Source organism: Acipenser ruthenus, chromosome 9 (assembly GCF_902713425.1).
Source record: "Acipenser ruthenus chromosome 9, fAciRut3.2 maternal haplotype, whole genome shotgun sequence".
Taxonomy (NCBI): Eukaryota; Metazoa; Chordata; class Actinopteri; order Acipenseriformes; family Acipenseridae; genus Acipenser; species Acipenser ruthenus.
The window spans coordinates 34,862,173-34,886,490 of NC_081197.1; the positions used below are offsets into that span (position 1 = coordinate 34,862,173).

Sequence of the window (24,318 nt, forward strand, 5' to 3'; positions counted from 1 at the left end):
GTGGAAGTAACAGTAATCACTTGTCAGTGCTTGCCAGTGACTCATGATGCACTTACAGGTAGGGGGGCTAATAAAGGCCTACCTCAATAATTCAATTCCAATTCTTTTGTTTGTATTTATTGCTGAAACATCTAAAAGCATTTACATGGGAGTTCTGGAACTCCTTCATCACAATTGAATATGTGCTTCTCTTGATATGACATATGGAAAGGACAGACAGACAGTCATGGACACTAAATACCTACAGATTCAGTGCTAGCATCTGTTTAATAATAATACCCACTGTTCATTTTCAAGTGGAAATAGTTTATTGATTAGAAGCCTCATTATCAATTTAATGTTGCATGTATTGAATATTTAATATAATGTTTTATATGTGTAATATGTATTATTCACTTTAATTGTTTTGTGTATATGTTTGTGGATTTTATCTTTTCTATGTGATACTCTATGACTGAATTGTAATTTTAGGGGAAAAAATTAATATAGCTGTTTTGATATGATCTTATGGAGTTTTTTCTGTGAATTCTAGTTTTCTCCACAAGGTGGAAGCATATGCTTTCAGTTCACTGCCTGTATTTCATACTCTGTATAGCCCTACAGGCAATAACTAGTGTTTAAATTGGAATTTCTGTTCCTGGACTTCTGGTGTGATACACTGCACTGAACATAAAGTCATTTATGAGAACCAAAAAATGTGAGAGAATGCCCTCTTTATATCTGTGGTCATGAACAATGAACCAATTACCACATTACCATAACACAAAATGTGAATATTTAATCAAAAATCTGAATATATTCTGTACTTTGCTGTACTTTGACTTAAGGAATCGTATGAAGATAAAGAAGATATCACGAGCTAATTTCTTTTTAGAAAATACAAATGCAAATGCGTATGCAAATGTCACATTCGGTAAACCGGAGCTTCGCAACAAGGATCAATAGAATACAAGAGTAGAAAAACTGAGCTCTTTATTACTTAACTAGACCTTAATGGAACTTACTTTCACTGCAAATAATCATGAAAATGGTAGAGTATTGGTTTACCACCATTTGAATTGAATTTAAGCTGTTGCCCATGATTTGCTGGAAGCTGACTGTTTAACTGATTGAAAAGACAGTGCAGTTTGGTTTATTGTATGTGCAGAAGCAGGGCTACATGTAAGTGTTTCTTAATATAATGACTTTTAAGTTTCAAGGCACACTGTAATTAATATACTGTAAACTATAATTTAGTTGAGGGGTAAAATATACTTACAAAAAATACCCCCTTAACCAAATTGCTGTCATTTCTTTTGAAGAAGTTCAGTAAAACTTAAAAAAAAAAAAAAATGCACTTCATGATTGTAAAAGAAATAATATGTCTTTAAATTAAGGCATAACACAGTATGCACAAAAATGTAAGGTTTTTGATGACAAGCAGCCATCCCAACTGAAATACTGTACAAATGCTGGTTACCCTTCAAAATACAGGAACTGTATTACACTGTAGCCACACTGTGCTTATGCATTTGTTTAATTATTGAATGCAATTCCATGTCATTACTGTATGGAGCTCCTTCTTCACAATGACATGGTTGTGTGCTAAGTGTAGTAAATGGCAACTACAAGTACAGTGTACCAAAGAAATATTAATCTAGCTGTATTTTAAGTGCATCCTAAATACAAAACTGTGGTTTACATGCTGCAGTACACCAATACTGTAAATATATGTTGTCCTAGTGAGAGATACATAGTCAGTTCCTTCTTGGAAATGGTGATTTCCAGGTGGGTGACCTAAAAGAGCCTGCCATGGTCTTTGGGGATGCTCAGCCTTTGGGAACCCAATCAGATTGATGTCACTCAGTAAAAGACAAATTCATGAGGAGAGCTTTACATCTAGAGCAAGGCACACAGCTAATGGTCCAAAAATGGTGAGTACATTTGACATATTTACTGCTGAATGCAATATCTTACTCAAAACTTTGATTAGCTGGCACCATTTGAGCTGTATTAGCATGTTTTAACACTAGAATACCACATCAGAATGTGAGCTCATGTGGTTGTACATGACGTACCTGAGAAATGCATTGTTACTTGGGAATTAACAGGCTTGCAAAAGCTTAGACACTTTTTCAAAGCCTTTACTTCAGTCTGTAATTCATTATTTCCATGTTAATGTTAATTGCTTTTTCAAGCTGAAATTATATGAGTGGAAAGTACATGTATTTGCTTTGTCACTCATTAAATAGTTTTGTGTTTACCGGGACAGTTCAGGGCAGTGTCTTTAATATACACAGTAATACATGCATAGTATATTCAGTCTAAATATATCACTACGTAAAGAGGCCTGTTCAAAATATGAGCTCCTCAAAAATGGTATGAAGCTATTCTATCAAAAAACTGATTAACTAGTTTCCAAATGCAAATGGAAAATGTTTTTCTATACAATATTGGTTTCATTTCTCTTATTGCTTAAAAAACAGTGCATCCTCTTTACTTCATTATCTGATTTACACATAATAATAATATGTATTTTTTTAAATAGCAATTGAAACCACTGAATTGGTGAAAAACCCTTATACAGGAATATATAGGCCTTTTACAATACAATGTAACATGGCCTAAGAGTGAATTAACCTATTTAGTGAATTATTGAATCGGGGAAAAATTTAGGCAGCTCTGTACAGATTAAAAGCACAAAACACACTTTAGGCACAAATGTTCAAAAGCTCAAGGTACTGAATTCAGAAAGTGTTTCTTTTCTCAGTACGGGTTCATCAACACACCAATATGATGTCAAGTAAGACCGGGTTCCACGCCTGTACGTCCTGCAGGGCCAACATCCCTCAGGAAGACAGGCACACCCTCTGTGCGCGTTGCCTGGGTGTCCAACATGCCACCTTGGCCCTCGAGAGAGAGGTGGCCTGCAGTATCTGCGTGGCTTTTCAGCCCCGGGTGAAGGAGAACAGGTTGGAGTGGGCCACAAGGGTGAGTTCCGCGTCCTCAGTGGCCGGACCGTTGGTGGCTCTTGGAGCCCCAGAGCCCCTCCTCCATGAACTGTCCCAGGACCCCCTGCTGGACATCCCCGGCGCACAGGCCTCCCATAGCCACTCCCCATCCCCACAGACGAGAAGGGTGAAGCGGTCTAAACAGGCCAGGGACATTATGGACCTCAAGGCAGTCAAGGCCCCGCCGGTGGGAGGCTTAGCCAGAGACCCGGCGTGTCCGAACCCGCAATGCAGGGTGATGGAGACGCACCTTAAACGGGTGTACAAAGCGGAGGCACAGGTAACCCGCCTGACGAACACGGCAGGTATACTGACGGCCTATATGGACAGCGTCCTGCGTGAGGCCCCACTCCCTGAGCCGGTGGCCACCGAACTACGCCTCCTGTCCAGCATGCTGCTACAAATATTCCTGCCTTCAAGGACAAGCTCTTGGCTGGAGTCTGGCTAGCCTAGTGGTGGCTCGTAGACAGCTGTGGCTGTCACAAGCCAGAGTTCCTGACGTGCTAGAGTTCCTGCTAGATGCGCCTATATCCCCAGGACATATCTTTGGGCCAGCCGTGGAGGAGATCTTGCAGAGATTCCACATGGAACACTAGGTGTCCCGGCAGGTGGTCACGTTGTTCCCTCCCCGCGCTCCCACGTGGGGCAGATCGAACCGCAGATGAGTTCCTCAGACGCGGAGTGTCACCTCGACAGTTCCAGTTCCCATGGCTCCGCTGGGTGACCTAAGGCATCGCCTACAGGGCACACCAGTAGCTAACAACCAGCCCCTCCCAACAAGCAGGGGAAACGCAGATCATGGCCAGTCCACACACCAGAGTCCCAGGAGGTGGTTCCAGGGCCACCACCCTAGGCAGCCGTCCCAGACCGACCCGCCACAACCCTAACAGCCCCAGAAGGGCCCCTGGAGGCTTGTGGCCTGAGACCCCCTTCTCTGCACACCAGCTGTTCTTTTCATTTGCAGGATGTGCCTGTTTAACCTGACACTTTCCTGATTTTTTTTTTTTGTTGTGGTTGCTATTAAAGGTATTATAGAAGCTGTGGCAAAAGACTTCTTCAACAGTGAAGTGAACATGACCATCCTGAATCAATCCGAGGAGGAGGAGCGCACAGGGCAGAAGGAGCATGTGGTGTTTCTGGTCACCCAAAAGAAAAACGTGCAGAAAAGAAAAGCAAAGGAAAGAGGAGGAAAAGGCATGGATAAACTACGGGACAAAGAGGTTTCTCAATACTTTAGTTGTTTGGTGATCTAATCTGTAGGCCTAGTGTGTGTGTGTGTGTGTGTGTGTGTTTAAGTCTTTTTTAAGACTTACCTGATGTATAACTGTATTATCAAACTGCAAACCATTATATATCTTCTCTTTCCACAGTATCTCCTATAAATTGGTTATACTATGCGTTTACCACAGTTACCAAGACAAAGCTATAGATGAAATGTTGATGCTGTTTCCTAGTACCTAATCATGTATTATAGTTCAATCTCACTACAATGATCTAGCAGCAAACAGACCGCGTGGTCTAAAGCGAAGATACCAGAATGCAGCAGTATTTCAATAGGATTGTACTTGATATGTACGCATGTTCTAAATTACCATAAAAATGAGAAAACAGAAGATTCCCAGCACAATAAAAGGGGGATGATTATTATTGCTAGTAAAGCTAATAGGAGGTAAGACAATTTACAATTTACTACTTGTTTCCTGGCTTATCACAAACACCTAGCCCATTACGTAATCTCTACAGTATATCACTTTAAAACTCTATATCGCGTAAAATGTATATGTACAGTAGTATTATTTAATTGGCAGTTTTTTATTTGATTTAGTTTGTGGGAGAGATTTAACAAAGCAATCCTTACATATTGTGCAATTCACCTTGTGGTTGACAACCAAAGCAACAATATTTTTGTTACCAAATTGCGATTTTTAGCTAGCACATAGAAAATGCTATCGTTGGATTATTTCTGCTCTACATGGCCATTTTGCTAGCCATGGACTGTCATTATTATTACTGAGTTAAGAGAAATGTTTCAAAAAGTAATTTCCATTCTATTTGTGTTTCCGTGCAGGAGAGTTCGAAGTGTGTACCATACTATTCAGTAACATTGTGACATTTACCAACATATGTGCAGGTAAATATCCTGTGATTAAGTGTGTAAAGTGTTGAATCAGTTTTCCTATTAGCAGTGAGAGGGTGTTTTGGGAAGATTAACATAGTTATAGCTCAGAAATAGCTTAGAAATGTTTTCTGCACCTAGTTGCTGAAGTTTCTTTATGAAGTAGTATAAAGTTTAGAGCATGTTAGATGGTAGTGGAGTTGCATAGTTTCTGAAATGTGCCATTTGATAAAAGGGACTTTTACCACAGACTGGCAGATAATATATTAATGTGCCTTAGGCAGAGACTTGAAGTGCAGCTTTGCTGTACATCCCTAGGTGGAAACCACCTACATGGTGGTTGGTGGAGTCCCAATTCCAGCAGAAACTCAAGCTGAATGTGTGGCAAACATTTCCCTGGGCATGAGGATTGCAAGAGAAGTGACCCAGTCACTGGAGACTCCATCCGGGTAGAGACATTCCCTAATTCTAATCAGGCATTCTCTCATAGTATCAAAGCTCTTACTAAACATTCTGAATGTATGTTTAAGTGTCCCATCACATGCATAATGTGTGTGCACATGACACATACAATACCTTCCAGCAAGAATTGGGTCGGACGGCTTTCTCACCATGTATCTTATGACTGTACATACAAAAGATTTTAGTCATCTGTACCACAAGCGCAGAAAGACCGGAAGAAGCTACTCTGTAGTCCAGAGGTAAGTACGGGTCTTATGCTGATGTCAGTATTATTGACTCACTAGCCGCTAGGAGGAGATCCATTGCAGTGTGATTAAATACTAGTATATTTTTGTTGCCTGGTTTATCCAACCCCTCAATCACATTGTTACTGGCTCCCAATAATAAAACATTGAAAACGACTGTGTTTTAAATTAACCCTTTTGCCTCCACACAGATGCAATGAACCCCAGCAGAAAGAGCAGTAAAGTGGATTTATGGCAGATGAAACAGACGAGGAAATAGAGCTGTCAAATGTAGATGTCTTTGGCAGTGACGCTGAAAACACCAAAAACACACTGCATAGAGCTGCATGATTTCTTTAAGATTTCTTTAATGAAAAAGATACCAGCTGCATCAAAGATCGGAAATATTTCTGCTAAAGATTGCTCTACTGAGTACAAGAATGGGACATTTCACGTGTATGTAGACATTTTTTTACATGCATCTGTTTTTATTTTGTTTGATCATTCATTGATGGTGAAAATAGAATGTCTTTAAATGGTGGACATGACAAAACCTAAATATTCTACAATTTAGCATTGTTGAGAAAATGATCGATTTTGAGTGTGACAACTCTATTTCTGCTTTAATAAATATAAAGTTTAATTGTGAAATATCTTGAAATACTTATATTTAGACCATAGAGAGCCGTGAAATAAGCAATTTTTACTGTGAAAAAAAAAAATACAGCCCTAATTATATGCATATACACAACATTTAGATGTGCCTGTCCACTGTTCTGTATTGTATCTGGTCTACCTGTCTGCCTCTATGCATTTCACTATTCTCCATAACAAGTTTGGGACAAAATCAAAAATATGTAGCTATATGTGCTGCTATAAAGAGACAACAAAACACATAAAACACATGTACATTTTGCTACTTTAAAAATTGTTACTGGTAGTATTTAGCAGACCGGAGTTGGAAAAGTATTTTGGAAAGGTAAAATAACCAAAAACCCTGTATAAATGTCCATAAAACCTGTGGCTGTGCACACTTCTGAGTACAGAAAAACAAATTGTCAGTCAGTATTTATTTGATTGCTTTAATGCTTGCTCTCTTACAACTGCAGACCATCTGGTAGAGACAGACACATGCTGGGACAGAGCAGGTTTTTTTTTTTAGGAGATGCTTCATTTGCGCCTGCTGGCTACATATGTATCTTATACACAGACAGCTGGCTTACAGACTTTAAATTGCTTGCATAGTTCGTCGTCCTGCATGTGGTTTTAAAAACATTATCATGATTTTAAAATGTCATGACACGACCATTTAATGGTAATCAAGCAATTAGATCCAGTTAATAGAGACTGGCAGACATGGCTTAGAAATTAGATCTGTGGTGTCCGGCACAAAGCAATCCGTCAAAGCTTTCAAGGTGTGTACTTTACAATAATTAGACAAATGGGGGAGGGGGGTTACAAGAAGAGCCTAGTGGAACACAATCGCCTCTCTGATTGGATGAGAAACTGTCATTCTAAAACACAGATAGATGGTATAGTGTACAATAAATAGTGTATGGTTAAGCACACTGATACACCTTCCATAAGTACTTCATCCATTTATTAATATATTCTGTAATGCTTTCAATAAAAACTGCTTTCATGGAAATCTAGCTTGTGTCATTTTGTGCTGGAGCTCCTGCTGAGTGGCAGTGTTCAATGTTCTTGTTCAATCTTGTGCTGAATAAAAAAACGATTGGCACTCAACTTTGTCTTGTGCCATTAACTGACACTTAATTGATGTCAAGGGTGGTGGCCTAAATGCTGCCGCAGTTTAGCTAATTATTATGTGTGTATCAATGTTATGACAATAAAGCATCTCTAAAGTGTCTTTCTGCCTGTAAATACATCATTGATTTGATTTAAATTATGCACATGCCAATGTTTAGATTAACTGAACAGACCTCACTGTGTGCAATACTAATTCTTAGTTAGACACTGATACAAGTGAGAGAAGATTTGATCAGATTTGTACTCATACACAACATACACAATATTTTGCTTCTAGTTAGAAAACTGCTAAAAGCAGCTATACATTTTATAACTAGTTTGCATAGTTTTCTTCTGTTTTATATTGTGCTATTCATTTTATACGCACAAAAAAGATGCATTTAAACTTTACTATTAGCCACTTTGCAATACGCTCTTTTTCAGTGGTCGTCTGCTTTTATGTAAACCACATACTGTAGTTGAAGGATGCTTAAGACAAAATATACAAAATCAATAAATCAGGAAAAATAATACAATTATAGAGAAAATGTTTTACGAACACTCTACATGGCTGTCCAGTAAACACACCAAACACCCCAATGTTAACCACCTCAGCCTACTAATTGCTTCAGTGTTTTTTGTTTTTTTTTCTGCTCTCAAGTGAATTGATTTCTTCCCATGGTAATCCATTACTGCTTAGCTATATAAAAATAAAATAAACAAGCAACTAGCTGTCCATACCAGACAGGTCTTTCTCAAGAGTTTTTGCTTCTGTTTAAACTGATACTAACCCACAAATAAAAATGAACTTTCTCTATCAATAATTACATTTGATTTTGAGTTTCTTAAAATAAACTACAATTTCACATATCACACATATATTAGTACATAGAAACTACAGTGTACGTACAGTATTCACACAAACATGTTAGTACATGTTTCAGGACAGAATGTAAATCAGTCTGTTATGGCACTGAGTTTTTGTCAGCCTTCATTGCTTTCAAAATATTTATTTTAGGCGTGACACCTATGCATTTTAAGGATAACTTCAGGGTTAGGTATTACAGGCTGGCACAGTATATTTCAGTGAACTGGTAGTGCTGTGGTACTGTACTTCCAAGCAACAAAAAAATGGCTTGAATGATAGCTGTGAATTAGGAATGGAGAAAATGTTTTGTTGATTGACCAAAGTATTAAACACATTTGTAAAATATGACAAACAAAAAGATAATTTAAAAAGGGCCATTAAAAAAGCTTCTCTGGGACATAGCATGCTTCATTGTTTACATTTATATTATTGTAATGGAAAATACTTATGTTTCACATCAATAATCACCTGTTATAGATCCCTAAACTACAGTGTTGCCAGTAATTTAATCAGGGAAATAGGTTTAGTATACCGTTAAATGTTTTCATTAATTAAACAATATTAAAATAAACTAATTGAATATTAAAACCTTTTATTTAGCATTCTGAAACTAGATAAAACATTAATAAAAGTCATTACTTGCAGTCTTCGTGCACCACATACCAATTGGGATTCTACGTACCCAATAACTGACTCAACAAGATGTACTTTCGCGGCTATTTCAGGCATTTCACAGAGATTTTCGGGGTAAAAAAAATGTACAAGGATGATCCTTAAAAAAAGGGGGGGCTTAAAAAAGACCCCTCAGTTGATCCACATAGCACTGGTAATAAATTAAAAACATGCAGGCAGTTATATTTTTAGGTCCCGTTTCTTTCTTCCTTGTTTCTGTTCAGCAATCTAGGGAAAACATAAAATAATTAATGAGGTTTAGCTTATGACAATCTAGAAAACTAAAAGAAAAACAATAATGATACATTCAACTGTGTAATCTCGGTTATGATGCTATGATACCCCCTAGTGGATGCTAGAGAAAGTTCCAACACAGATCTGTAAGCTCGTTCAATGCATGGTCAGCTCTATTCGGGACAGCAGAGATGGTTTTACGATTAATGCCCTGTTTAAATCGTGATTTCACAGATTGCGCAGAAATGGTGAAATTAGCTCAATACCACTACTTTTTTTCAATATTCTTAAGAAATAAAAATACATTATTTGTATTTCAAGCAAAAAAAAATTACATTAACAAAACTGTACAGCTCTGCTGTGTGCCTGTGTGTATTCGCCATCCACACAGTGCTGTGCAATGATTATGTCATGTGAATATATGCAATCTAGGCACCAAATTAAAATATTAAACAAGAAAATTGATGTCTCTAAAAAGGCTAACAATGTGTCTGCAGCAGATCGCGGAAGCAGTATCCAGCAGGAATTGTACACAGCGATAGAGTTAAGCTCTTCTGTATGTCCAGCAACATTACTCTAAATCACTACTGAAAATCATCTGTTGACAGGCTCGATTTAAGTATTCACTGAAAGAGAAAGGCGGAAATCCAGAGTCCAAGATCAGTACGTGTTACACATTGTATTTGTTTTGCAAGGCCTAAATGGTGAACATGCATCAGACGTATACAGGGCATAAGATGATTCTTAATGGTTAGGTTTAGGGTTAGGTATTGGGTTTGAGGTTAGGTTTTAGGGCAGGGGTTGGGTTAGGGACAGGGTGGCTTGATTGCGTAGAGTTGCCGAGCTCTGGAAGTAAAAGGTGGTAGTAAATGGCAAATGCCCTAGAACAGGGCTTCTCAAACTCGGTCCTGGGGACCCCCTGTGGCTGCAGGTTTTCATTCCAACCAAGCTGTCAGTTACTTAACTAGACCCTTAATTGAACTGATAATTTGCTTAATTAGACCTTTTTACTTGTTTTCAGCTCTTGAACAGTTGCATATTTCACGTTAGCTATACCATTTGATAAGTAACTTGAAATGCAACTGTTAAGAGCTGAAAACAAGTACAAATGTCTAATTAAACAAATTATTAGTTCAATTAAGGTTATAGTTAAGTAATTGAGAGCTCAGTTGGAATGAAAACCAACAGCCACAGGGGGTCCCCAGGACAGAGTTTGAGAAGCCCTGCCCTAGAATCATCTGATGCTCTCAGGACACTTTCTAGGGCAGTGGTTCTCAATCCTGGACCTGGGGGACCACTGTCCTGCTGGTTTTGTTCCAACCAAGCTGTTACTTAATTGAACCTTTAATTGAACTAATAATTAGCTTAATTTGACTTTTTAAATACTGTAGCTTATAAAAAGTTTGGAGAATTTAAGTTCTTTACAATTTTACACCTAAATTGAAATCTCCATCTGTTTAAAATAATTAAAAAGCTCTGATTAGGCAAATTATTAGTTGAATTATGTAATTGAGCGCTTGGTTGGAACAAAAAACAGCAGGACAGTGGTTTTCCCAGGGTCTTATTTATTATTAATAGTATCAAAAGCTGGCCTATGACCAAGAAGAAAGTGTGTGGACAGTGAACCAAAATCCAAGCCCCTCATGGGACATAAGCAATCAACTTCAGTGCATAAGCAATCAACTTCAGACCTAAATGAAAAAACATGGTCATGTTTTTATGTTTCAGGACACCAAGTGTGTTTAACAACAAATCACACCCAATCAATACATGTGGAGTAGTGGTTAGGGCTCTGGACTCTTGACCAGAGGGTCGTAGGTTCAATCCCTGGTAGGAAACACTGCTGCTGTATCCTTGATCTAGGTACTTTACCTAGATTGCTCCAGTAAAAACCCAACTGTATAAATGGGTAATTGTATGTAAAAATAATGTGATATCTTGTAACAATTGTAAGTCACCCAGGATAAGGGCATCTGCTAAGAAATAAATAATAATAATAACTATAATACAGGACGTGGCATCTTCCAAAAATAGACTTAGTCAAGTTGTTAAGAGACCCACATACTGAACATTTTATAAAATGCAAAACAGGACACAACATAACAAAGAAAATACTTTATTGAACATAAAATACAGGCAGCGATTATTTCTTTTCAGTTTTCACTTTGGGACTGAAGAATGCCGAGAGGCTTTTCATGCCGGTCTTGTCCACTTTAGCCAGAGCTTTCTGTGCTGCAGTCATCTTTTTGGCAGGCTGATTAAAAATAAAATGCCAAAAAATAAGAACTTATTTTTAATTGTTATTTTAAAAAAATAAATAAAATAAATAAATCATTCAAAATCATCAGTTCAAGACTAAAAGACAGTCTGTTTAACTTCTGTTTAACAGTCTGTTCAAGAGTTTAACAAATATCTCAGTACAGCAATAAAGGAGGTTAGCACTCTTATTACTGAAGCTATCATTTTAAGCATTAATTTAAATGCTTCTTTCAGCCTGAGGATTTTAATACATAACAGCAATTGCTATGAATGTGGTGCTTACCTTTTTGAGATCCCCGCTGTTAAATTTCGTATAGTCCTCTCCTGCTTCCACAGGCTTATCCGACAATTTCCTTTTCTGTAATGAGTTTTGAAGCGTCCCCGTGAGTAATTAAAAGAGAAGTCCAGCGACCCAACATAACAGCAGATACTGAAGCCAATTAAAACTCTTTAGATGCAAACGACTCCAAGAGATGACAAAACTGAATGCATGAAAAAAAATGCATCTTACCTTTGATGGTGGTTCTGCCTCTGTTGGACTTGAAATCTCAGGTAGCCTACGATGAGGGAAGAGAGAATTTGTAAGGGAGTTATAGTGTTATAAAAAGGACATGGGTCTGTAAGATGGGAAAATGAAAATGAACAAAATGAAAAATGTATCATGCATGTCATTTCACCTTTAATAGGAATTAACTTGTCTATTGCCACATTTTATTCCCCCCCTCCCGTATGTAGGCCCTATAAATACAGTGCATAAAATACTTACTTTAAATACTTGTGAAGGTCTAGGCTGAGGTCTTCAGCAATATACTCAGATATTAAGCCATGAGCATAACGGATGTAATCCTCTGAGAGGGAAAAAAAAAAACACAGCAGTTGAGGTTGTATTTTTGGGATGGGTTTTGAAATCACTATAATGTATCAAAAGCATTTCATTCAAGTGACCCAGCACATTTCACTGGGAATGTACTAGATACCAGTTTAAAATCCTAGTTATGCAACCATCTACCTCACTCTGTGATAATGACCAATATCAACTTGCGAAGGTATATCTGTTGACTGCTTGGTGGACCAAGTGCACTCTTAATTTTACACACACCGTACCTTCTTTTTCTTCTGAATTGTGTTTGGTTCTAATAAATGTAGAGGACTTCACTGCTCCACCAACGCATGTATTGCTGCTTTTCAGGGCTTTCACTGTCCTGTCAACCTGTTCAGAAAAGAAAAAAAATGAGAATGCCCTAAACCTCTAAATTAATACTGGCCTAGAATTGGTCAGCACCTCAACAAATCATGCTTAAGTGGGAGATGTGGTAGGTCCTAAAGGGGTTTGAGTTACAGGTGAGCTCAGTAAGGGTAATACGGAGGTGCAAAGATGTGCATCAGTCAAAACAGAACACTAATAATAATATGAATAATATTCATCTTGCATATCACTTAAATACTGTGTGCTGTCCACCAGAATAACACAAATACACGTTGTACTTGTTTTTAAAAAAACATTACATTAGGTTTTACCGGTAATATTTTTGGAAAGCCTACTTAACAAAAATGGGCTTTGTAGTCCTGGTACTCATTGATTTATTTTCTTTGTTTTTTGTGAAGTGCGATTTTTCTAAACTCGAACCATAAGGTATGACAATTGTTTTTGAATTGTGTATTTAAAAAAAAATAAAAACACTAATGACGATTATTAGCCATAGAGATGGGAAAGATTGACGCTAGCAAAACAGGTGACAGCAGCCAATGTACGCAGTTTCACTTCATTTCAGCTTCTAATACTGTTGTACAAGTTGTTTCATTCATGCTGTTCACGGTATCTGCTACTTACTATCACAGCGACACACCTACTGTACCCTCACGCACATCAAGCCCATTAAAAAGCATGTCTCAAATTCACAGCATTTCCAATGTGAATGCAAGTAAAAACACAGATTGGCATATGACTTGGCGGGCCAGTTAAAATGTTCTGGCAGTCCGGATTCGGACCGCGGTCCGCCTATTGACTACCCCTGCTCTAGAGTCTACATTCATCACAATACAAATTGTAAGAAAAGAAAACAGAACTGGTTGAAATGGAAACCTTTTAGTTTAAACTTATTTAAATAAATGAGATTAAGCTTCTTTTATCCAATATCCATGAAAAGATTAATCAAATTCAGCAGCTGCAGCCCATTTATTCAAAAGAGCACCACTCACAAAACCTTACTGTCAATGTTGTTCTCTGTGAATTACAATTATTATAGGACTTGTGAATATATGCATAACACAAGTTTTTTTTTTGTTTGTTTTTTCTTATTCACTGTCTACTGCCAAATTATAATAGATTCCTATTTATATAAGATATGGGTTACCTTTTTCTTTAACAATTCCAGAGTCTTTTCTTTGCTGTATCTGTTAAACTTCTGACCTCCGATTTCTGAGAGAAAAAGAAAAGTTTTTATAATCACTTTGAACTTTTTTTTTTTTTTTTTTTTTTTTGATTATCAGTCATGTCACCAGTTTGCCAGCAGCCATGCAATTCGGGACATCACTGCATGAGATGGCTGGTTCATTTACCCTTCTCCTCTGTGATATGACGGAGTGCCTGAAGGGTTTGGGGACACTTGAGTAATCTGCTGCAACACGGAAAGTCCTCATCCACCACTACCTGATCCACTGGCTGGAACTTGCCCTGCAGAAATTGAATGTAAACAAAAATATTTAAAGAAAGGCATACAGGTACTAGAGAAATGTGCAAAGCAGTCAGCTAGGAGCACACAGTAACCACAAGTCAAATCTTGTTTTAGGGTGTAAAAGTTTTGTATTCCTTTTACCTCGAAAGCTTTTTTACTGCTGTATTTTCCATGTTATTCTACAACTGTTTTGCAATTAAGCACTAAAATAATGTCATCAGAGATACAACAAACAACTGTCCAAACAGAAAGTGCTTTAGATGATCATGCAAAACTAGATCCCTGCTCTAGTATAATTGCTCACTAACAGACACAGCAATATCAGCAATACCAAATGCAAAGTTGCATTTCCAAGTTGTGTAACTGTGAAACAGGCTTTACAGACTACAGTCAATCGCAGGACAAGTGACTTGGTTTATCAGCTGCTTTGAACAACATTACCTTGTGATGTGCCTTCTTTTTTTTCAGGGCTGTTCATAATAGGGTGGTGTTATGATCACCCGTTCTGCTGCACACAAGTAATCTGAATCCACTGTATCCCTTATATTATAAAGCCTTAATAAAATCACCATGACACATGCCACCCCTGGACTAGACCTCTGGAAAACGTACCTCTTTTCCAGCTTTCAAAAAATAAGGCAGAACAAGAAATAGAGGATCCATTGGTGTTATGAACAAAAGTCTTCCATCTGTAAAAAAAAAAAAAAAAAAAAAAAAAAAAAAAATGGATTCATTATTCAACTTGTATTGGCTGTTATGCAAATGTAATGCTTGTAATGTGTTCTGTAATTAACAGCTTCCTTCCTCTGGCTCAATTCGGATTCCGTCATGGTGGAGAAAACAGGTCTGACACCCCAAGTGGCTCCAAAAGCCTACCACTGTCCTTTACACACGTTTCTTTTTGTCTCTAAGAGAAAACCTGCATTGTCACCCTAAGCCTTTGTATACCAACATATATTTGTGTAAGTGAGGCTACAATAAAACAACAGAAATAGCACAGGAAAACATTATTCACCGTGCTGTACAGTTTGACCAATAAACCAAGAGTGATATTCCTCCTTAAAAGCTTTCACTTCATACAGCTGCAGCGCGTTGCTACTCAAGAGGTACAGGGAAGCCTCATCTGTGCGGTGGGGGAGAAAGAGAGAGAGAGAGAGACAGACAAAAAGTAGGTATGTTAATACAATGTAATTAGAGGTTTAGGAAAGGTCTTTCTGCTGCAAATTGAATAATTGTCTAGGAATTAGATGCCTCCCGTCAACTATTGCACTTACAAAAAAACACTTTTGGCCTGTGTCAAAGTTTCAGAATTTTACTTGATATACTTACTGAAAAAATACAGAAGTTACTGTAACTAGCTATCCCTCAAGTTAACCAAGTAATTTGGAGGTACTTGCCTGTTTTGGGGTTTCGGAGTCTGATGAACACTGGCTCAGTCTCGGCTTTTTTTGGTGCTTCAACAACTGAATCTGCAAAGCAAAATACAGTAAAAAAATTAATTATGATATGTGGGTATTTCCATGAAATAATCACCCAAAATATTTTGAATTTAAAACAGAATAAAACCTTCGATTTACACCCCCATTTTTTTTTTTTTTTTTTTTTTAAATCAAATTCACTATTCAGCCTGATCAGGTTAAGGGGTGAAATAGTATAATGCAAATTTTAGAAATAACATAAATATATGTAATTCTTCATACATGTTTTAAAATACATTGTCTGCAGATAGCTATACTGTATTGTAATGCAACATTGCTCTACTGCAGTGTCTGCAGTTCAGCCTACACTGTACAATCACTATGAATGGCCACTCTTTGTTCTTACAAATAATATAGAAACACTCCACACTATGCTCGACATACATCATTTTATTTTTTTGTTAAGATTTTTGTCCTGCTCTACTCCCGCCTTCTCTCTCAAAAAATTAGGTAGGTAGGTAAAATGTTTCGTAACAAATTAGACAAACCTGGTCATTTTAATAATATATCATACCTTTTCCAAAAGATATACAGGACCAGTACCGAAATGTAACAAAATGTAAGAAAACTTGTTGTAAAAAACTCATGTCGTAGTATACGGCAGAGCGTTCAACACTGCACTGTGCTTGTTTTTTATTTGCTCTCGGTTTCCGTTTTAAAACCACCTAATGTAGTGGGTTTGTATGCTATCTTTGCTGTATATGTAAGGAGATTTTTATTAACACCTCGTTTGTTAAACCTCCCCAACACTACTTAGGCAGTGCTGTGTATCTATTCTTATTACACATGGTACACACACATTGTGCCACTACATTCTGAAAATTATCCGTGCCCTTACCTGCTGCAATTACAACCCACTGCTCTGCCTGTGCGTCTGACTGACGCTTCTTCCTAGAAGTCATATTTGTACAAACTGCAATTAATGTACAGAAATACAAAGTAATGTTTTACAACATAAGAAATCGCTGAGACTATTTTTGTTTACAAGACAGATTGCAAGCAAAAAATGGCGGTAAATCTTTTTCAAAATTCTCGTAGGGGTGTTCAGTTTTATTTTACTACTAAACATTAAACCAACGCACAATACCTAATTTAAAATAAATATATTAGAAAAATTAAAATATTTACTTTTATATATAGTACCTGAACTGCATTACCGCACACGGAAGTTAAATCATTGTATCACTTTCTTTGTCTTTTAAAAGTCTCTCCACAGGACAAAACATGGTATGCCCCATAACTGTTTCTGGCGCATGAATGATGCGCGGAAAACCGTTTAAAGAAACAGCGCCTATTTGTTTATTTTTAATAAAAATATTAAAATATAACATAATCTTTACGCGATATGCGCGTATTTATTTATACTTTCTAATATTAGACTAGAGATCTTTTTAATATATGTAATCTTATTTATTTTAAATAATTTTACATCATTTGATGTAACTTTTACACACATTTCGTAAATAAATGTCTATATTTGTAATTGGTTGTTTTCCAAAGCCTAACAACTTTTCCGCGCCACAGTTTATCTCTGGATTAGAAAGTTACATCATTTACAGTAAACATTTGCATATAGGCAGCAATGTTCTCAGTCTGTAAAACAAAACATTAAAAATGCAAAACTACAAATTTTACACTGAGCAAAATGGGTGTCTGCTAACATATCCAGGGCAGAAAACTAAAGCAGACTAAATTCAGAAACCAACCACTGTACTTCTGGACACTCCCCCAAAACGTGCAGATTGAGGATTACATGAACTCTCTTATTCAACATGTTAATGCGGTGCAAGGATCACAGAATAATTGCATTTGGGAACTGTAAACTTCTGCAGAAACGTTTTGGATACAGCTGAGGGGGTAAACTATTACACTATGCAAGCTGGGGGATTTCAGGGAGCTTCCAAAAGCATTTTTTTTCTTTCTACAACCGCATCTTAAGGTAGATAGTAATAATTGTACAGACTTTACAAAAGAGGGTGTCTGGCAATTCACTGTGCTAAAATTGACAAGGTTGCTACAGAATTTAATCAAAATAGGCTTTAAAAGCTTGAAAGCAACACAGTACAGTTCTGGATGTTTCATTTAAAAAATGTTTTAACGTGTACATTATGTTTTAGGTATGTAAGACATCGACAGGCCCTGTTTTATGCTACAAAGTAAAGGGAGGTAATTCCAAAAATTACTTTTAGAAAGGTCTGTTAATTAAAACATCTCAATAGCAAAGCATTGTGAGATTCTCTAGGAGAGAGGAATGACCTTTCAAGACCAGGGTGCTTTATCTGTAGTCACACTCCACTGAAAGAATCTTACTGAAGAATTCTTGTACAGTAAGCTAATCAGTGGACATTCAAGCACACATCTCCAACATCTCAGTGAAATCTTAAAACATTTTTAAAAACCGTCGTCTGCAATGTAAGTCTGCCTTGCACCTTTAGCAGGGATATAAAAATGTGTTATACTAGGAGCCTTGTACATACACTGATCCAAACAATTATGGTATATTCATATACATGTACTTTAAATATACAGGTGAGGTACTTACTCATTGATTCATTTCCATTATGCACCAGCATTGATACCAGGCCTGAGGTTGAACCAGAGGGCTATTATTATGTATTTCTTAGCAGATGCCTTTATCCAGGGCGACTTACAATTTTTTTTTACATGTTATTTTTACATACAATTACCCATTTATACAGTTGGGTTTTTACTGGAGCAATCTAGGTAAAGTACCTTGCTCAAGGATACAGCAGCAGTGTCCCCCACCGGGGATTGAACCCACGACCCTCCGGTCAAGAGTCCAGAGCCCTAACCACTACTCCACACTGCTGCCCAATATTATGGAATATTATGGCAGGTTGGACAATTGGGACCCCTTTTTCCAGCATAAACTAACATTGGGAATTTGCATATGACCATCCTCACCTGATACCCGTTTTGCATTTAAATGGAAATTATTTCAATACAGGACGTGCAATTTATAAAGATTAATATACAGTGCACATCTCTGAATATCCCTTAATTGTTTTTGAGCCTCGAAAATATGAACAATGGGAGGCCCCAATATGGTCTGGTTTGCCCATACAGGTTTCATTCATTTTCACTCTTTTTTTTTTGTAGATATTAAATCTTTATGCAGTTCATACCGCTGTAGGGTCAGAAATAAATTGTGCAAACTTTGCAAATGAGCTTTAGCTTCAATCATAGCAAGGGAAGTAGTTATATTTTGACTGATACATTGTAACAACTTTGCACAGTTTGCAGAAGCTAAAATGATAGTTGGGGGGAAGCAGTGTTCAACACCAAGAACAGGATTTGCTGTGTTGCTTAGAAACAGGAACAAGCCCTTGTACTGGAGGTAAACATAGCAAAGAAGCAAACCAGGCCCTGCAATAACCAACAAGTGGGCATCGCAAAACAATATATAAGAAACTGGGTTAGGATTGAGGAATGAAGACTGTGAAGAGGGACAGATCAGACCTGGTGCATCCAGACGCTGGTCAGAGCTGCTTCTTCCGAGTTCCGGTACTCGGCGCGCATGTAAATTAGTTTGCGCATGCCTAGTTTATTTTTTTCCGTCATTTTTTAATCTTGTCTGCCAAAAATTGTCTCATTTCAATAGTTTTGCTCCAAACGTATACAGTACATCTTTAATTCTTGTAGAACCTGTTGTTAGTATCGTAACCATATATCTTAATCTTTTTTCTAAAAAAACGTGTTAGTGATTACACACATTAAAAGGTAAATGGAGACAGTACTTGGATCCGCTACACTAGTAAATGCACTAATTAGCAGTACAATGTTCTCTTATCTTCAAAAACAAAGAAGGTAAAGTAATTAAAATATAAAATCTATACGGTTATACAATATGTTGCACATTATTACTTTATTATTAAAATGATGCTAGGAGACAATATTTGGCACAACGCCACGTAGAGGTATAGGACTGCTACACTATCAGACTATGTGTTAATAGAACTGTGTATTGGGGTCTCATAACCAAGCATTAATTAATATTATTTGTAAAACCCGTTAACTTGCATGATATAAAAAGTTGTATGTACTTAGTGTGATGTGCAAATAAATGGAATAGATTTTCTTGGCTTTTTAGTGCCTCTGGTTTTAATTTGTTGTGTGTGCATGGAGCCCTAAACCAATGCTGAATATGTGGGTGTGAATATTGTTTTAACATCGTAATCTAACGTGACTGTTTTTGTACATGTTTTAGCCGATACGGCGCTGTGCTTTATGGTTAGCGCCCGCCCTCCGCCTGTGTGTGGATTGCCTCGCCCTGTGTGATATTCAACAAACGAAACATATTTTAGTATTTATATACTATATATTGTTATTTATTTATTTTGATAACACCTGCCTCTAAAGTAATGTGTCAAACATTAAACGCGAAAATATGCATAAGGTGTTGCATTAGGTTTTTGCTTGAGCTTTTAAACATCATGTTTCTTTTTATGTATGCACTCAGATTATTCAGTGTTGCTGTATTACCTATCCTCACTTACTGTAATTACTTATTACCATAGTATATATTACTAATTCGCCCCAAAGGACCATGAACAATATTTAAATTAATGCATGTGTGTGTAATTTGTGTTTTGTTTTCCAATTCAAATATCATTTCATTATACGAGGGCCATGTTAAAATCAATGCATTTAAAATAATTTGAGCCGATTTAATTACATTTTAAATATGGTGTTGAATTATTATGTCAAACATTAAGCAACGCACACTTGTATTGTGAGGTGGATATAAAGATATAAAGTTCCTAATTTCTGGCTATTTAAATTTGAATATATTTAAAATTCCTTATCCACTACTGTTCGTTTGTATTCAAGCAATGTGTCTGACGTGTACTTTACTAATAGTGTGTTATTTTCTTGATATGTTGTTACTTATTCTTGTTGCGCTTTTAATTTTTTTTTAAGAGGGGGATTAAAAAATGCAGCTGTCCAACACACACAACTTGTTATCGACTATACAAAATGACTGTTTTATACGAGATAGCGTAAGTTCATTTTCCTATCAGCAACAGAACACCTGTCTGTCTCGATTGTTTTGCAAACACAAGCTCTATAGAGGAGAAACAATGTGGTTTTCTTTCAGTTGTTCAGTAATTCAGTAATCTGCATTTTGATGATCTCTAATCAATAACAAGGGTAGTGCACAACTGTTGGGGGGGGGGGGGGGGTTGTTATGCGTCAGGTGGTATAACAAAATAACAAAAAAAAGAAACAAAGTCTTCTGTAGGTGATTAAATCATTGAGGCGGTACCGCACCCCCACTGTGCGCGTGATACAGCAGTGGGGTTTCGGACACACGCTAGGGCTGAGTCAGGTGTTTTTGCTGTGCTTCTGATGAACCTCCTCCAGTCCCAGCTGCGAGCCTGAAGAATGCAGCCCGTTTCATTGAAGAACTCCTTAGACCACCAGGTCGAAGCGCTAAGGTTCCTTAGGAAAGCCCATCAAACTCGAATTGAATTTGGAGCAGGTCATAATCAGGATGAATTTAGCAAAGACACACAGTCACCAGAAACTCATCCGGTGATAACTGGCAATTCTGGGCCATGCGTTTTGAAAGCTAACGGTTCGGGTTGGAAAAGGAAACACATCACAGATGATAGGCAGACGCCAGTGACACCAGTCAGCACACTCGCACAGAAAGCTAGGCGAAGCATTCTAACCAAACTAATGGAGATCGCTTCTCAGCTGATGGCAGCAGAGCGCAACATTCAATGCACACCCCTTCAGGCACAGGGAGTTTCTATTCACTCAAAGGTAAGACGTTCAGCTGTGACCTGCGATTATAACATTTTGTGAGCGTGCTAAAATATCCATAGGTTGCCCACTGTGTAATACTATTAATAATGACAAACTTCATTGAGAGATTTTTCAGCAGCCCCCATTTGGTATTATGCCTGAAATAAAGACTAATAACAAATTGGAAATGTTCAACAGCTGTATATGTTGTATATTCATCTTTTTCAATGTAGTCACAGTCTGTAAACTCTTGACTTTAGAAGTGATTTGTACTTTTTATGTGGTACTACAGTTTTACAAAATATAAAAATATTTAGGAAAAGTGAATTTACTTGGGAGCCAAGGAATACCTCCCCAAATTAACATAATATGGCTTTGTACTAAGTGTTATACACACATGGGGTTTAAATTAATCCAGGGGTGAAAATAAGGCTCGCATTGCTTTTGTAGTTTGATGCATTCCAGGTTTTACTGTGAGCTCAAGACACATTTGTAATTGTTACCAATACACAGGACTAGGTTGACTTCTGAGAGATCAGACTCTATGGTGGTGTTGCTGCAGAAATACAGTATTTAACTTTATAGTGGCTTGTGTTGTGTCTGCATATCTTAGCTAGGACCCCCTTGAAAGAAAGTGTAATGGTTTTAAATAAAGCTCTGCGTTCTACTTTTGTGTCTGTGTTACAGGACAGCATTGAACTTCGAAACATCTGCAGCCGTATAGCATCACAGGCAGAGCGGTCCCAACCAGACAGAGACCTGAAGGAACTGCATGGCTGCTTGAAATCAATCACAGAGAATCTGCTGTCATTGCTGTCCACCTCCAGCTCCGATTCCACATACTGCATACCGCATACCAGAAACCTCCGACACATCCTCTGGGCTTTTCCAGATATTTGAAATGGTCTGCTGTATTTCAGTTGTAATCAATGGTCCACTAAAGGGGTTTTATGTAGGCATTTTTTTTTTTCTGCAAGGAATTTGATTTTGGAGAGCAGACAAGCCTTGATGAAGAAGCAAGGGTCTGTGGTGTGATGCTTTACTTTTTAGTCTCTGTGTCATGTGGTGTGTAATCGTGCTGGCCCGACACTTTTATTGCATGAAAAAAAACATGTTGGTCAGTTGGTAGCATTTAAAGAACAATGATTCTGTTCAAAAGTGTAGTTTTTATGCAGGATACAATTAAGTTTTGTTTTACTGTATATATATATATATATATATATATTCATTTTAAGGTTTGTGCTGTATGTAGGGTTTCATCTATTTCAATATATGATCGGTGAAGTGGGTTGAACAATCTTGAAGCACCAATAAACTCAGGTGTTGAGTTCTTATTCTTCATACAGATTACCTGGGAACTACATTAGATATTCACACAATGTAATCAACATTTAAGCATGTTTACTTTAGGTTAATTTTAGTGTAGGTTAAGACTAACTCCGGAATATGTATGTTTATATAATATTTTCACCAAGATACTGTATGTGGTCAGTGCTGGTTTTGAGGAATTTGCAGAAGAGATCCAGGAGGAATAAAACAGATCTTGATATTAACAGTTTCTAAAATGTAAACTGAAATCATTGAAACATTTACAATATGGATGTATTCTGTTACAACCGCATAGTTTATCAAAGTAACTAAAATGGGAGTGTTATGAATGCGTATTTCTTATGCAGGGCAGTTAATGTGACATTTTCAAGTGGTGAAGTGATTAGTGTTACCCAACGTTTCAAAATCCATTTTCTTTCATCGTCTTCTCAGCATTCACAGCATTATCACTCCCTCATACTTCTAAAACCTATTTTAGATATTTTCTTTTGTATACTTTAACTATATACACTATAGTTTAAAAAAAAAGTGAAAACAAATCTGCCTGGAATGTGATCACGTCTAATGCGGCTGACCATTTAAGTGAAACCGAGCTACAGCAAAGGAAGGGGGTTTAAATCCTTGGTTAGCACCCCTTTAACAGCAAGGTTACCTTGTAGTTCTTTTATGGTTTTTATTTATTTATTTATTTTACTATGCTTTAATGGTACAACAATTCAAGCTATATAATAGTCTGCTGTTCATTGAGAAAGCTGTAGTTTGGTAGTTCGCTACAGTTACTTGAAAACTTATTCTATAGGGAATTCTGTATCTCCACAGGCTCTCTCAAAATGTTTACCTGCAAAAATTTCAATAAATCTCCCCTTTTCAAAACATTTGTTCTCTATTGTTTTTGTTAATAGACATAAATCAATACCACAAAGTGATTCAATTTGAAAAGGAGGGATGAATGGCCATTCCTCAATGGTTACCTTGTAATTCACCTTGATATTATTTATTTATTTATTTATTTATTTATTTATTAGCAGCCGCCCTTATCCAGGGCGACTTACAGTCGTAAACAAAAATACATTTCAAGAATCACAGTACATGTAATAATACAATTAAGAGCAAGATAAATACAATGACTGTGGTTCTAGCAAGTACAAGTATGACAAAATACGATTCAATAACGGAGCAGATAAGTGATAGTTACATCAGGATATAATTAAATACAAAATACTACAGATTAAATAACACTTGACAGATTACAGTACTCTAAAGTACAGGATTAGATGCAGTAAAATAGGGGGCAGATAAGAGCAAGTAAAGCGCATTTAAGGAAGAGTGATAAGTGTCCAGAGGGAAAAAGTACAGCCTCTGCCCAATTATTTTTTGTGCCTCTGCCTCTGATATTATATGGTAGAAATCTAAAGTGAAGTCTGTTCTCCAAAATGGCCCAAAGTAGTCTGGATATTTTTTTCCTTGTGAAACATTGTTCTTGTGCAGCA

The 24,318-nt window shown here is 37.1% G+C and overlaps 3 protein-coding genes across 7 annotated transcripts; 2 read left to right on the forward strand and 1 right to left on the reverse strand.

Moving 5' to 3' along the window:
* The first annotated feature begins 909 nt into the window (after positions 1-909).
* On the forward strand, positions 910-6,925 carry LOC131737915 (uncharacterized). The gene is made up of 2 exons (XM_059029887.1): positions 910-5,121; positions 6,005-6,925. The coding sequence occupies exon 1, from the start codon at positions 2,773-2,775 to the stop codon at positions 3,436-3,438; it is 666 nt and encodes a 221-aa protein (XP_058885870.1). The 5' UTR covers positions 910-2,772; the 3' UTR covers positions 3,439-5,121; positions 6,005-6,925.
* Positions 6,926-8,769: 1,844 nt separating this feature from the next.
* Positions 8,770-16,985, reverse strand: rnaseh2b (ribonuclease H2, subunit B). 5 transcript variants are annotated; one of them, XM_059029884.1, is made up of 12 exons: positions 16,871-16,985; positions 16,566-16,618; positions 15,647-15,718; positions 15,265-15,372; positions 14,862-14,938; positions 14,134-14,248; positions 13,929-13,993; positions 12,679-12,784; positions 12,341-12,422; positions 12,086-12,131; positions 11,858-11,932; positions 11,416-11,569 (listed from the first exon to the last, which is right to left on the reverse strand). In XM_059029884.1, the coding sequence occupies exons 1-12, from the start codon at positions 16,879-16,881 to the stop codon at positions 11,459-11,461; spliced, it is 921 nt and encodes a 306-aa protein (XP_058885867.1). In that variant the 5' UTR covers positions 16,882-16,985; the 3' UTR covers positions 11,416-11,458. The 5 variants fall into 5 exon arrangements, with proteins under 5 accessions (XP_058885869.1, XP_058885867.1, XP_033864330.1 ...); XM_034008439.3 differs by having other exon boundaries at positions 16,566-16,640; positions 16,871-16,982; XM_059029883.1 differs by having other exon boundaries at positions 16,566-16,640; positions 16,856-16,950.
* Positions 16,986-20,949: 3,964 nt separating this feature from the next.
* Positions 20,950-23,701, forward strand: LOC117405141 (leukemia-associated protein 7-like). Its single transcript, XM_034007959.3, has 2 exons — positions 20,950-21,517; positions 22,187-23,701. The coding sequence occupies exons 1-2, from the start codon at positions 21,134-21,136 to the stop codon at positions 22,397-22,399; spliced, it is 597 nt and encodes a 198-aa protein (XP_033863850.1). The 5' UTR covers positions 20,950-21,133; the 3' UTR covers positions 22,400-23,701.
* The last annotated feature ends 617 nt before the right edge of the window (positions 23,702-24,318 follow it).